This window comes from Portunus trituberculatus, chromosome 41 (assembly GCF_017591435.1).
Source record: "Portunus trituberculatus isolate SZX2019 chromosome 41, ASM1759143v1, whole genome shotgun sequence".
NCBI lineage: Eukaryota > Metazoa > Arthropoda > Malacostraca > Decapoda > Portunidae > Portunus > Portunus trituberculatus.
Window position 1 is genome coordinate 4420472 of NC_059295.1, and position 15830 is coordinate 4436301.

General features: G+C 37.3%; 1 protein-coding gene across 11 annotated transcripts in view; it reads right to left on the reverse strand.

Annotated features, from left to right (window-relative positions):
• The window catches only part of LOC123516406 (UPF0565 protein C2orf69 homolog), a 268076-nt gene that overhangs the window by 215862 nt on the left and 36384 nt on the right, over positions 1-15830 (reverse strand). For 10 of the 11 annotated variants that reach the window (XM_045275670.1, XM_045275666.1, XM_045275663.1 and 7 more), the window contains exon 2: positions 8203-8362. In XM_045275670.1, the coding sequence (XP_045131605.1) occupies positions 8203-8362 (160 nt within the window). Of the gene's footprint in view, positions 1-8202; positions 8363-15830 lie in introns of those variants that run through there. The other variant, XM_045275672.1, reaches the window with a different exon arrangement.

Genomic DNA, 15830 nt, shown 5'->3' on the forward strand with positions numbered 1-15830 from the left:
GTCCTCCTTATACGGTACTTTGTTATCCAGTAAATTCACAGTTACGATGTTTGGTAATTACTACCCTCGATTCTATTTGCCGTAAAAAAAATTCATTGATACGGTATCCGCTTGTGTTTTGTTTACACCATACTGTAGCGCCATCATGTCGAGCAGCCAAAACAACAATCAGTCTCTTCATGCGTTTCCTAATGAACATAAGTGAAATCCTTATGGCATGTTTTTTGTGGATATTATGAGTAAGGGGTGAAATCCCTACTGTCCCTTAGCCTCTGGAGGGACATCATCTGATAGAATACGTGGCGAGTGACAGGTAAATAAAAACATTTTGTTTATTTCTTTTGTGCAGTTCTTTACATTTTTTTTTATATGACTATTTTCATGTATTTTCATGTCTGTAGGGGTGACTTTTGACATGCTGGAACACATTCCCTATTATTACATGTTTGGTATACGGTAATTTTGATTTGTGGCAAGGTTTTCAGGAATGCATATGTACCATATAACGAGGACTTACTGCATTGATCAAAAGACAATGAAGTGCAAGGTAATGAGGGAAAAATGGCAAATACTTGGGTCACCCTGCCATGACCAGCTCAGCAAGGCATGGATGCCTGACTTGAATATTACTATGGTAAATAAGAGTACCATCTCAGCTTTTTGGTACTTTGAACTATTCTGAATACTTTTTTCTTTAATGTTATTTTCTTCGCAAAGAAGTATATACAAGAATTATTGATTAACTATGCAGTGTAGCAGCATGCCTACTTCATAGACCCCTCTAGTCTCCAGTAATGTAATTAACATTGCCATACTATAGCCAATGAACATATAATACTTAGCTCATGGTGATAGAGAAATGCTGAGAACTATTAGGAAGGAAAATAAACAAGTAGAAATGGCGAGATGAACTATTAGGAATGAAAATTAACGAGTAGAACTGTCAAGTTATTTCATGCAGCCTAAACGGAACTGAGCTCTACTTCGTAGCAACCAGGTGAGTTAACTTTTTATACAATGTGAAGAATAAAACTGCAGAATCATTAATAGGCCAATCCCTCTGGCCAAGTTAGGTTAGGTAACTTTTGATAAGTATCTGTTAAGGGTCCAGAGCTATGTTAGGTTAAGTGAGGTAAGATCTGAGTAGTATTCTGGTTCCTGGCCTCCTGCAGCCGGGGTCCAGGGGCTGATTGGTATACCTCGTTCCTGTATTGTCCAGGGGCTAGGTCAGGTTAGGTGTGGTGGGGTGTGATTTGATTTGTATCCTGGACCCAGTCCCCTGGCATTCCATGGGCTAGAGTAGGTATGGTAAAGTAAGTTTTCATTAGTATCCCTGGTCTCCTGGGCAGTTCAGGGGCTAGGTTAGGTTAGGTAAGGCTTAATTAGTATCCCTGGCCTCCTGTGGGGTCTAGGGGCTAGGCTAGGTTAGGTAAAGGTAAGGCTTGATTAGTATTCCAGACAATGGCCCCTTGGAAGGGTCCAGCGGCTAGGTTACATAAGGTTTGATTTGTATCCGTGACTCCCTCAGGAGTCTGAGAGCTACGTTAGGTTAGGTTAGGTTTAGTTGTAAGGTAAACTAAGGTAAGGTTTGATTAGTATCCCTTCCCACCTCATGGGTCCAGGGGCTAGATTAGGTAAGATAAGGTAAGGTTTGACTAGTATTCCTGGTTCCATGTGGGATCAAGGGGCTAATACCTATGACTTATAATCTGCAAGACTGTGACGGGACTATTTTCTTTATATATTTTTTCCAAATGCTTTAGAGGTCAAAAATTTGCAAAAAACATGAAGTTCTGACATTTGAATAATAAACATATATTTGTATTGTGTTATTCTAAACCGTGTATGCATTTTCCTGTATATGCGTGTGTATGTGTCATACAATGAAAATATAGTCAGTCTACTGACTGGCTTGTCTTTGGTTTATTCTACATCTTAGTTCTTCAAACTATTATTACTAGCAATGATGGTAATTATTCTTACTGTCAAACAATACTTACTGGCCATGTTTGAAAAGGCAAATCAGCAATGGTAAGTAACATATATAGCTGGAAAGGAGGTAATCAATTCTGGGGCCCTTATGTAAAAAGCCACACTCTGACAATCTGGTGTGTAGTGTAGGTTTACAGTGGTGTCTGCTGTTGTGTTAAACACATCAAAAGCTTCTGATAGAGTCTGGCACAAAGCTTTGATCTCAAGACTTTGCTCCTACAGCTTCTATCCTTCTCTCTGCAACTTTATTTCAAGTTTCCTCTCCGGCCATTCTAATGCTGTGGTAGATGGCCACTATTCTTCTCCTAAATCTATTAACAGTGGTGTTCCTCAGGGTTCTGTCCTGTCATCCACTCTCTTCCTATTATTCATTAATGATCTTAACATTTTTCTTGTCCTATCCACTCTTACACTGATGATCCCACTCTACACCTTTCCACATCTTTTCAGAGATGACCAACCCTTCAGGAAGTCAACAGATCATGCCACAGAATGCCTGATTTCATATCTTTTTAAGATTTCTATTTGGGGCAGAGAAAAATTAGTAGTGTTCAAAGCCTCAAAAATCAATTCTTCCATCTATCAACTCGACACAACCTCCCAGACAACTATCCCCTCTTCTTCAGTGACATTCAACTGTTTCCCTCTTCTACAGTAAATATCCTTGGCCTGTCCTTTACTCATAATCTAAACTGAAAATTTCACATCTCATCTCTTGCTAAAACAACTTCTATGAGGTCATGCATTCTGATGCGTCTCCACCAGTCTTTTTTCACCCCCCCAACTACTTACTCTGTACAAGGGCCTCATCTGGTCATGTATGTAGTACTCTTCCCATGTAAGGGCAGGGGGTCTCCATTCACACAGTTCTATTAGAGGGGGTGGAATCAAAAGCTATTCGTGTCATCAACTCCCCTTCTCGGACTGACTGTCTTCAGCCTCTTTCTCACCACCGGCATGTTGCTTCTCTTGTTATCTTTTACTACTATTTTCATGCTAACTGCTCTTTGATCTTGCTAAATGCATGCCTCTCCTCCTCCTGCAGTCTTGCTGCGACACACCACACAAGACACCATGCCAACAAGATGTCTCTCAGCAACTCGCAAGGAACAGCTTCAACAAGGAGTTGGAGCCTGATCTAGACGTATGTACAGGAGGGGAACGGGGCCATAAGGTTTTCCTGTCTCCACAATAAGTTTTGGATCGTACAGATGGAAAAAAAAATGGAGAGAGAGATGGAACTGAGTAGTGCTGCCAGATGTATGACAGAATCAAAACATATGCCATCTTGTGAAAACCAGCGGTACATTGAAACACCCGTTGGACTAAGGAAACTGACTGAGAATATTATGGACAAGGACTTTTCTGGATTTAGGGACAAAAGAGATATTATGAGGAGGTTGATCAATGTGGAAAGAGAGTTAAGGTACATGAAGGAAGTTAAGTCAAGTCTAATGGACAAGCAGGACAGATTGCCAACAAAAACCACAGAGCTGAAATTGAGATTAGTAGAATGTGAGAAGGTCAGTGCAATCAATCAGGGATTAAAAGAGAAGATACAAGAGATAAAGAAACAAAATGATTTACTAAAAGCTACATGGCACGACTTTGAAGACTCCATAAGGAGCCTGCAGAAAAAAGTACAAGAAGGGATTGAGGACAGAGTAGAAATTGGAGTGGGCGAAAACAAGCTGAAGGAACTACAAAATACATGGAAGCAAAAACAGGAAGAGGAAAATAATAAATTTTCAGAGGTAGTAAAGAGACAAATTCAGGAAAACACAAAAGATGTGGTAATACAAGTAATCAAGGAAAAAGAAGATCTAGTGCAAGATACAATGGATAAAAGGAAATGTTTCATGATTTTTAAGATGAAGGAAAAAAATCCAAGCAAGTTCACGAGTGTGAGGAAAGAGAAATGGGCAAAACAATTATCAAACAAGTTCAAGACAGCATGCAAGAACTGGACCAGGAGGTGGAGGAAGTGATTAGGTTAGGAAAATTCAGTGAAGGGGATAGGAGACCAATGAAAGTGAGAATGAGGTCCTAAGTGGCAGTGTAGGAAATCATGGCTATGAAAGGGAAGCCGGCTGATGATACTGAACACAAATATATATGGATAAAAGGAGATATGAACCTAGAGGAGAGGGAAAAGGATAAAGTGCTAAGAAATAAAGTTAAGGAAAAAAAATGAGTAAAGGATGGAGATCAAGAAAAAGAATTTTTACTGGAGGATTCTAGATATAAGACTAAAGAAATGGTAGCTACAGAAGAAACAGGAGGTCATGGAGGAGGCAAAAAGTTATGAGTAACTTATACTAATATAGATGGGTTGTTATCCAGCATATTGGAGGTTAGGGATTATTTTAAGGAAAAAAAAGCAGGATGTAACGTGCATCGTTGATACAAAACTAAGAGAGGAGATCCATGTTAACTTTAAAGTGGAGGGATATATTAGCTGGAGGAGAGACAGGAAGGATAAAGGAGGAAAAGGAGTGCTATTAATGGTTTGTGATAATATATGTGTGGAAGATGTGCAATATGATGAGGACAAAGTGAATGTAATGGGAGTAACAATCAAAACAGAGGAATTGAAGAAGAGAAAAATCATAGTTACATATGTGCAACCTAAGACAAATACATGGGGAACTGAAGAACATAAAGATATGCAAAGAGAGGTGATTAAGTGACTAGATAACATAAGAAGAGATAGAAGAATACATTTAGTTCGAGACTTTAACTGTAAAAAAGTAAACTGGAAAGAGATGGAAGCAATGGATAATGCTGGACCGTAGAGCAAGAAGGTGTTACAGTTGACTATGATTAATGTAATGGTTCAGTGGGTAGAGGAGTCAACAAGGTACAGGGGGAAAGAAAAATCATCGTTGCTTGACCTAGTATTCACAAAGAAACCAGAGTCTCCTCCCATCATACAATACCTTAGTCCAATGGGTAGAAGTGATCATGTGACATTAGAGATGCAAATACAGGAGGAGGATGGGATAAGATACAGATGACTACAAAGGAGAGAGATTAAATTATGCAAGAGCGCATTTTGAAAAATTAAGGATCTTTTTTGCTGATATTGAATGGAAAAACATTAAGTATGGAAAGACAATACAAGGAAAATAAAAAATATTCTTACAGAAATATAATGAAAGAGTAAAGAAATAAGTACCTTTCTATAGTCAAGAAAAAATACATGCTTGGTACAATGCTACTAGATGCACAGAAGCTAAAAAGGCAAAAGATAAAGCTTTGAAGAAACTCATAAAACAGAGAAATGACAATTATAGACGACAGTATAGGGATGCGAGAAATGAATATATTAGAGTAAGGAAACGGGAAGAAAGAGATTTTGAGAAAGATGTGGTGAATAAAAGCAAAGACGAACCCAAACATTTCTACAAATTTATAAATGGCAAAACGAAGAACAAGGAAACAATAGAAAAAATAACTAAAGGAGGGAAGACATACCAAACAATGAAGAAAATGTTAAATAATGAATGAGAGCTTCAAAATGGTATTCACTGCAGAAGATGGTTTTACACAACCTAGTAGGACATTGCATTGCCAAGGATTACAGGAAATCATAGTGCACAAGGAAGATATTGGAAGATTATTGGATAAGTTGGATGTCAGAAAAGCAATGGGGCCAGATTGTGTATCAGGCTGGGTGTTAAAAGAATGTAAAGAGCAACTACTGGATCCAATTTGGAAAATAATTACAAGTTCAATAAATGAAGGGAAAGTTCCACTAGAATGGATGACAGCCAACGTAATACCAATATTTAAAGGAGGAAACAAACCATTAAACTACAGATCACTGTCACTTACAAGTGTTTTGGGGAAGTTGTGTGAAATAATTATCAAAGAAAATGGGTTAAACATCTAAAAGAGGAACTCATATTGAACAAACAATTTGGGTTTAAGATAGGACAGTCATGTGTATCAAACTTATTAAGCTTCTACTCGAGTTATTGCAGGACTTAAAAACAGAGACAGATGGATGGAAACAGTCTACCTGGATATAAAAAAGGCTTTTGATAAAGTCCCTCATGGAAGACTACTTTGGAAACTAGAGAACATAGGAGGGGTGCGAGGAACTTTGCTAAAATGGACAAGAGATTATTTGAAGGAATGGGAGGTGAGAACTGTGATCAGAGATAAATACTTATCTTGAGGTAAAGTAGTAAGTAGAGTGCCACTAAGGTCAGTGTTAGCCCTCATTATGTTTCAGATTTATGTAAACGACATTCACATTGGGGTAAACAGTTATATTAATTTATTTGCTGATGATGCAAAGTTGCTAAGAGTTATCAAAAACAGGGAAGACTGTCTGCTGTTACAGGAAGACATAAACAAAATATACTAGTGGAGTAAGAAGTTGAAATTGGAGTTTAATGCCAAGAAATGTCACATAATGGAACTAGGAAAGAGCAAAAGGAGACCAGTATGGAACTATCTGATGGGAAAGGAACAAATAATGAAGACTAAAGAGGAAAGATCTGGGATTATACAGGAAAATCTGAGCCCTGAAAAACACATAAGCAAGATATTTGGATTATCATATAAAATGTTGACTAATATAAGAGTGGCATTTCAATACATGGACAAAGATATGATGAAAAAAAATCATCACAAGCATGATACGTCCAAAGGTGGAATATGCAGCAATCGTGTGGTCTCTGAGCTCTAAAAAGGATATAAGAAGATTAGAAAGGATACAGAAGGTTGCTACAAAGATGGTGCCGTAACTAAAGGACCTAACATAAGAAGAACGACTGAAGGAAATGGGACTACCAACCTTACAAGAGAGAAGAGAACGAGGGGACCTAATAACAATGTACAAGATAGTCAATGGCATTGAAGAGATAGACAAGGAAGACCTAGTGCTGGTGACAGAAGAAGATAGAAGGACAAGAGGACATGTAAAAGAAGATCAGGATGAGGCAGTGTGTGAAGGATATTTGAAAATACAGTTTTCCACACAGAATGGTGGAGAAGTGGAATGCATTGAATAATGAAGTTGTTACAGCACATAATGTGCATAACTTTAAGGAAAAATTAGACAAATGGTGACATGGAAACAGGACACTATGAGCCCTACTTGAACCCTGTACAATAAAGGCTTTCTTCTTCTCACCCCTATTCTGTCCAACACTGTAGTGCAAGGATTAACCAGTACTCTCAATTATTTATACCTTGCTCTGGTAAACTCTAGAACTCCCTGCCTGTGTCTGTATTTCCAACTTCCTCTGACTTGATCTCATTTAAGAAGGGTGTCTCAAGACATTTATTCTTTTCTTTTGGCTGACTCTATATAAGACCTGTAAGGGGACTGGCAACTTAGAGGCCTTTTTTTTTTTTTTTTTTTTTTGCCCTTGGCCAGTTTGTCCCCTCTTACATAAAAAGAAAAAATGAAAATGAGTGCAAGTAGGAAATTTAAAATTGTATTAAATGTAATCATTAAGTAGCATAATTAATATATGAAAATGTTTGAGTTTTATGTGCCTTGATGTACCAAATCCATACAACTTAGTTCATGAAAAAAAAATCCAATCCTTGACATGTGGATCAGAGACTTCGGTAAGGAATAGGGTAAAAGCATCAGAGTGCATGATGTGGAGATGAGTTATATGAAAAGGATGTAAGATGTGATGATATGGGAAAGTTAAAGCAATAAAAGCATGTCTGTGAGATGTGGTGACAGCATATGTGCAAAAGGTGTAAAATTGTGAGGTAAGGGAATAATGAATGAAGGGAAACACTCAGATAATATGATTATATTGAGAGCAAGAAGAGCAAAGTTTGTAAAGAAAGGTTATGTAAGCAAAACTGAAAATACTAATAAGAGGAGAAAGATACTTTGAAGATTAAAGGCTAAGGTAGAGGAGTACATACAGAAAATGTAAGTTCAATATGCATGAATGGTGAGCCAAAATAGGGAGAGGTACAGGGACTTGTATTATGACCAATCCTTTAGTGGGCAATGGTTCAGAGATAAATTGGTTGTTAATTGACATTACTTATTGCAGTTGATCTGACATTACAAAATGACTAAATAGTCCATTTTTCATTTTTGAAAATGACACCTGAATCACTATAAAAAACTTTGTCAAAATGAGGAACTGAGTTTATACTTAAGATTATCACAATAGTAAAATTTTTAATTTACAGAAACAATGTGTAAATAGATTCATACATTACCTGCACATCACCCCCAAAGAACACAAGGACTGCAATTGGGAGATTTGCACTAGCTTTTGATGGCTGGACATAGATTGCTTCATTGGCTTGTCCTGAGGGAGTGGTGATTGATCCCAGGCGTACTGGTGATAGCACTGCTTGTGTGCTGTGGCTCATTTTCCTGTAGTGTTCATAATCAATGTAACTGACATCCTTTTAAATAAATTTAGAATCAAACAATATTTCTAAGAATAACATGAAAAGTAACAGATTAAGATTTTTAAACACAATATCTTCTTAACCCGAAAAGTCCGACAGGCCTTAAATACGGCTGCATAGCACACTTCCGACAGTCCTTAAATGGGGCAGCTACTTTGAGCGCTAATAAAAACCGCGCTAGCATTGGTAGCGCTGCTATATTTGGTCATGACGTAGGCCTATGGTAGTACTGTCGACTCCCAGGAAGCACACCGCTCTAGCCAGCTAGTCTCCCGCAATTTTCTGTGAGGTGCGTGAGCATCGTGTGTGGTGATAATTATTTACGTATTACGTATTTACTTATTTAAGGAACTATTATTTACAACTATGGCTACTGGTGCTAAGAGGAAGCTAAAGTTTAGTGATAAAAGTGATAGACAAGGCGGGACAAGACGCAAAGTGCACAGGTTGGAGGTAGATCCCGACCCCGCTATTGTGACAACATTGTCACCCACGCCTGATAAAAACATACGTAACTATAATCAGCCAATAAGAGTGAAAACACGAAAAACATGTGAAAACACATAAAAACATGAGCAGTGCTTTACATTATGTAAGAATACACATTAAAGCACCTCCCCCGAGTTGCCGCTACCACAATCTTCTCCAATTATCGGTTATTATTCTGAGACAATCATAGTAAGTAGAGCAATAAAAACTTGTAGGATGATGCATTGTCATGTCTACTAACAGCAGATTTTTTTTCAGAGTAATTTATAAGAGTTGATTTTTTTATGATAATCGCGGTAATGGGAGGGTGCGAATTTTGCGGCCATCGGTCTTAGCGGGTTAAGTACAAGGGTTGGGTATCCTAAATTACTGTGGTTACTGAATCTACATTTGAAATTAATACTGTGGTGAAATTAGAGTTATGAGAAAGTTTGGCTAGGATATGCAAGGGATTAAAAAGTTTGATTTTCACAAATAGTGAAGATGTTGGAATGAAGTCTGAACACACGCATACACATTTGTTAATAAATCTACCCCACACGCTGCAATCAATAAGAACCTTTATGTAGTCAATATGATTAACTTTTCAACAACTTTTATGAAAAATTTTGTCACAATTTTTCATAGATCTGCTCAGTTTTTCTACAGTTGAAAATGGTTTATACTAAACTTGCCCATCTGTGTATGAGACTCGGTCACTCATTTTCTGGAATAGACTGCCCACATAAAAGCATCCCATGGGTTTGTGACTCAGTCTTTGTTTCTTGTTGAGTGAGCATCACCTCATGCCTTCATAAGAAACATCATGCAATAATCCATTTCTTTTTATATTTGTTTATTAAGTACAACTGCTAAATAAGTCATCATGAGGCAAAAAAAATTCTGAGTGCAATCCCTTTGATAAAGAACATTAGAAACATGCTAGAATTTGAGAAAGAACTTGTAGCAAAGTACAGTCAACTCTTGATTAATGCAAGGGTTATGTTTCCACTTTATTCAAACCTATTTTACTCATAGAAAACAATGGTAATAGAGGGGTATTACATTCCTGACAACTGGGAAAAAAAAATTAGCTCTGATGGTAAGCAATATTTTCTCCCTCAGTCCTGTTGCATGGCCAATCATTGAGGTCTTTTCTCCTCTACCATAACAATTTAACTCTTCCAACTTCAATGTATAACGATCCAAATAGTAAAGAATGCTACATGGAGTGTTTTGAACTTCCCTCGGATTCATCAATTCAAACTCTGCACACATATCTTGTGTGGCCTGTGGCTAGATGGCCAGTTGAGGAGGAGAGCTAAACCAAACATCATCATTGTGCTACCATAGCCAACGAAAGCTCCATTTCCATTTTCCAGTCTTACCCGGGCCAGAATCCATCCTCTCACCAGAAAGGAAGAAGTGTGGGGAGGAAAAATCCCTAATGCTAAACATATGGTCTGAGATAGGTGTAGGGTAGGGGTTTCACTCATTGTTGAGGTCAATTTGACTCTCCTTGGGTCTCCCATCACAACCCAGGTTGTGTTGGGAGTAAATGCACCAGGTTGGGTGACCCCAGGTAGGTATGTTAGGTTAGCATATACTGTGTTGTGTAAGTGTGCTGTGGGTTGCTGTGACGTATTAGCTCCAGTTGTTTTGTATGTGCTGTGTATCATTAAATGTAAAACATCATACAAATGTGTTAATGCTTCTGGTCCTGGAGATATATTTACCTAGTTGTATATTACAGGGTTTGAGCAGGGCTCATAGTGACATGTCTCCATATCTACATTTATTTAGCTTTTCCATCTGTGCACATACGCTGAGTCCCGATTAACCTGTGACCGCTCGCACAGCTATCTACCACCCCTGTAGTGGGTTAAATCGCTACAAGTGGTCACAGTCTTCCTTGATTTCTTGGAATCAATTTCCTGTGAGGAGGATGAAAGACACTTGGATGCCATAGTACAGGACACTAGGGAAAAACACAGACAAACAATCCACTCACAGTGTGAGTTAGCTCCAGACTGTGGAGTGAGGTCTCGTATGTATGTTCACACACACACACACACGAGACGAGGTAGAGGAAGCACGCAATACCGTCGCTCCCGAGAATCAGCTGATCTTCACTACCTTTGTTTGGGTTTGCAGTGGCCTGGGCAAAAAGTGTGGACTCTTTTTTTTTTCATGAATACAGTGTTAAATAATAATGACTGAGAAAGAGATTCCATCTAAATGCAGGTATGTGACAAGGGAAAGAATGAAAGTTGATGACAATGTTGGTGAGGGAGAAAGAGAATTTGAAGGCTTTGATACGGCGCAAACTCCACTATTTGATAGAGTCTTGACTATCGAACGTAAATTAGATAAATTGATAAAAAAAAAATATGGGAATGAAAGAGAATGAAGAACAGGATAAAGAGCTCCAGAAATTGAAAGAAAGGATAAAAAGAGTGGAAGAAAACGAAACTAGGCTAAGAACCGAAAATGAAGAATTAAAAGTCCAAATAGCGAACTACAAGAAATTGATGGAAGAAGGACTCGGTAAAGCCGAGAAAGAAAAAGAAAAGCTAAAAGATCTAGTTAACAAAGAAGAAGAAAGAGTACAAGACGTGATTAAAAAAAGTACAAGCATGGAGAATCCAAGATAAGAAAGACAAGGAATCATTTCAAGAAGTATTTCAAGAACAGTTAAAAGAAAGAGATGAAAATATGACAAGCAAAATGATAGGAGTCCTCAAGAAAAAGAAAATTTAGTAAGAGAAATTGCGGAAAAAAGAAGAGTGTAATTATTTTGGACTGAAAGAAAAAAATGTTAAATATAGACCAAGAAGGGAAAAAGACGAAATGAAATCAGTAAAAGACCTACTAAAACATCTAAATGACGAGGATAGACAGAACTTAGAAGAGGAAGTAGAAAAAATCCATAGAATGGGACCATATCAAGAAGGAACAGTGAGACCAATTAAGATATTACTAAAATCACAAGCAGCAGCAGAAGAAGTACTATATAGAAAAACAAAATTCAGAGAAACAGAAGGTTGCAAAGATATATATATAAAGAAAAATAGAAACGAGGAGGAAAGGAAGAGACACAATGAACTGGTGGCAGAAACAAGAGAAAAAAATAATGAAAGGTCAGAGGAGGAGAAGGAGGCATTTTTTTTGGAGAATTCTATGAGACAGGATAAGGAAATGGTATATAAAAGAGAAAGAAGAGAAAAATATGGAGCAAGTTTAACTAAAAATGATAAGAACAAGAGATTAAAAATGGTGTATACAAAAATAGATGGGATTTTATCTAGTAAATTAGAATTAAGAGATTACATAAAGAAAGAGGAACCAGATATTGTATGCCTGGTGGAAACAAAGTTAAATGAGGCAATAAAAATAGACATAGATAAAAGGTATAACATATGGAGGAGAAACAGAGTGGGTAAAGGAGGAGGAGGAGTCATGATGATGTTAAGGAAAGAGATAGTGGTAAATCAAGTGGAATTTGGGGAAGAAAAATCAGAAATACTGTATGTTAAGGTACATATTAATAATAAGGACTTAACAATCATTGGAACATATGTGCCACCAAAAACAAACTCATGGACTAACCAAGAATATAGAGACATGATAGATGACACAATAAGGAGTCTTACAAGAATCATTAAGGAAAGGAGAAAAGTGATATTGGTAGGAGATTTCAACTGTAAGGAGGTAGACTGGGAAAATTATGAAAGTGGTATGGGGGAAGATGCCTGGGAAGATAGATTCCTGAACCTAATGATAGATAATATGATGGTCCAAAGAGTAAAGGAAAACACAAGATTCAGAGGAAACGATGAGCCAGCAAGATTAGACCTAGTTTTTACAAGGGATATACCAATTAATGATGATATAAGATACAAGTGCCCATTGGGAAAGAGTGACCTTGTAATATTAGAGATGGATATAGAAGAAGGAAAGGAAGATAGAGATGAATCATACAAAGGAGACCGATTAAATTACAGAAAGGCTGATATTGAGAATCTCAAGAACTATTTTAAAACGTAAACTGGGAGGAGATGGAAAACTCATTAACGGTTCAAGAGAAATATAACTTATTTTTGGAAATATACAAAACTGGGGTTAGGGAATATGTCCCAAAATATAGACCTAAAGAAGAAGGAAAGAAAGATTGGTTTAATGCAAGATGTGCTAGGGCAAAGGAGAAACGAGATGGAGCATGGAAAAGGTGGAGAAGAAACAGAAATCCAGAAAATAAGGAAAACTTCAAAACAGCAAGAAATGAATATGCTAAGGTGAGAAAGGAAGAAGAAAGGAACTATGAAAAGGACATTGTCGAAAAATGTAAGGAACAACCAAAATTGTTCTACAGATTCATAAATGGAAAAATAAGACAAAAAGAAACAATAGAAAGGTTAAAAGGAGAAAACGGAATGGTGGAAGACCCAAAAGTATGGCAGAACTGTTAAATAGTAAATTTCATGAGGTCTTTACTAAGGAATCCAAATTTGAAAGACCACAGGGTAATAGAGACTGTCCATATGAAAGAGATTAAAGTAACCAAGCTTGAAATAAAAAGTTGATGACGGAATTGGATGAGGAAAAGGCAATGGGACGGATGAAGTCTCAGGCAGAATACTGAAAGAATGTAGGGAAGAACTAGCAAGTCCAATATACAACATCATAAAATGCTCAATAGAAAATGGAACAGTGCCAGTGGAGTGGAAAAGAGCTGAGGTGGTTCCCATATATAAGAGCGGAAGGAAGGAAGAACCTTTAAATTACAGACCGGTATCACTAACTAGTGTAATATGCAAGATGTGTGAAAAAGTAATAAAGAAGCAATGGATTGAGTTTCTTGAAGACAACAAAATATTATCAAATAGCCAATTTGGTTTTAGAAAAGGTCGGTCATGTGTAACAAATTTATTGAGTTTCTACTCTAGAATAGTTGATAAAGTACAAGAGAGAGAGGGATGGGTTGACTGTATTTATTTAGATCTAAAAAAGGCGTTTGATAAAGTGCCACATGAAAGATTACTATGGAAGTTAGAGAAGGGTGGCTTAAAAGGAAGCACATTGAGATGGATGAAGAATTACTTAAGGGGGAGAGAAATAAGGATGATAGTTAAAGATATGAAGTCCAAGTGGAGAACAGTAGACAGCGGAGTGCCACAGGGGTCAGTATTGGCGCCAATACTTTTCTCGTATATATAAATGACATGCCAGAGGGAGTGAACAGCTACATAAATCTGTTTGCGGACGATGCGAAACTGTGCAGAGTCATTAAACAAAAAGAGGATTGTGAAATACTACAGGAAGACTTAAACAAGATCTGGAAATGGAGCAAAAAATGGGAGATGGAATTCAATGTGGACAAAAGCCATGTCATGGAAATGGGAAAAAGTGAAAGACGACCAGTGGGAATCTATAAGATGGGAGATGGAGTAGAACTAGAAAAAGTAAAAAAGGAAAAGGACTTGGGAGTGACAATGGAAGAAAATAATCAACCGGTAAGCCATATTGATAGAATTTTCAGAGAGCGTATAATTTGCTAAGGAATATTGGAGTAGCATTTCACTATATGGACAAGGAAATGATGAAGAAATTGATAAGTACTAAAATAAGACCTAGATTGGAATATGCAGGAGTTGTGTGGACTCCCCATAAAAGAAACACATAAGAAAATTAGAGAGACTACAAAAAATGGCTACAAGAATGGTTCTAGAATTTAAAGGGATGACATATGAGGAGACTAAAGGCTATGGATCTACCAACCTTGGAGCAGAGAAAAGAGAGAGGGGATCTGATACAAGTTTATAAATTGATTAACGGAATGGATGAAGTGGATAATGAGAAATTGATCCTGAGAGAAGAATATGACTTTAGAAGCACAAGATCACATAGTAAGAAACTAAGGAAGGGACGATGTCTGAGAGATGTTAAAAAATTTAGTTTCCATAAAGATGTGTTGAGACTTGGAACAGTTTGAGTGAGGAAGTGGTGTCAGCAAAGAGTGTACATAGTTTTAAAGAAAAACTGGATAAGTGTAGATATGGAGACGGGACCACACGAGCATAAAGCCCAGGCCCTGTAAAACTACAATTAGGTAAATACACACACACACACACACACACACACACACACACACACACACACACACACACACACACAAAAAAAAAAAAAAAAAAAAAAACATTCCTATTAGTTTTTTACAATTCTTACTGCCATGGAAGGATTGTTTTGTGATGCACAAAGTGAAATCTTGCATGGAACACAGATAACAAAGAAGGAGGAATTTGTCTGCTGCTAATCACCAGTGGCCACTTATTCTTCTTCCTCTTGTAACCCTCTTGAGCTCTATTTTTTTATTTGTTTATTATATTTTTGGAGGAAGGAAGCCAGCCAAGGGAAACAAAATAATAAAAAGAAAAGGCCCAGTTGAGTGTTGGTTCCCTAAAAGAAAAGTAGAGTTAGCTAAAATTAAGGAACAAATGTATTAATACTTCCCTCTTAAAAGAAGATGGAAATACAAAAGCAGGCAGGGAAGAAAAGTAGAGTTAGCTAAAATTAAGGAACAAATGTATTAATACTTCCCTTTTAAAAGAAGATGGAAATACAAAAGCAGGCAGGGAGTTCCAGAGTTTACCAGAGAAAGGTATGAATAATTAAGAGTACTGGTTAACTCTTGCACTAGTGAGTTGGACAGAATAGGGATGAAAGGAAGAAGAAAGCCTTGTGCAGCAAGGCTGCAGGAGGAGGGGAAGCATGCAGTTAGCAAGATCAGTAGAACAGTTACCATGAAAATAGTGATAAAAGATAGAAAGATACAACATTTGTACAGTGAGAAAGAGGCTGAAGACAGTCAGAGGTGGGGAGTTGACAAGACAAAAAGCTTTTGGTTCCACCCTATCTAATAAAACTGTGTGAATGGAACCCCCTCCAAACATGCAAGAGTACTC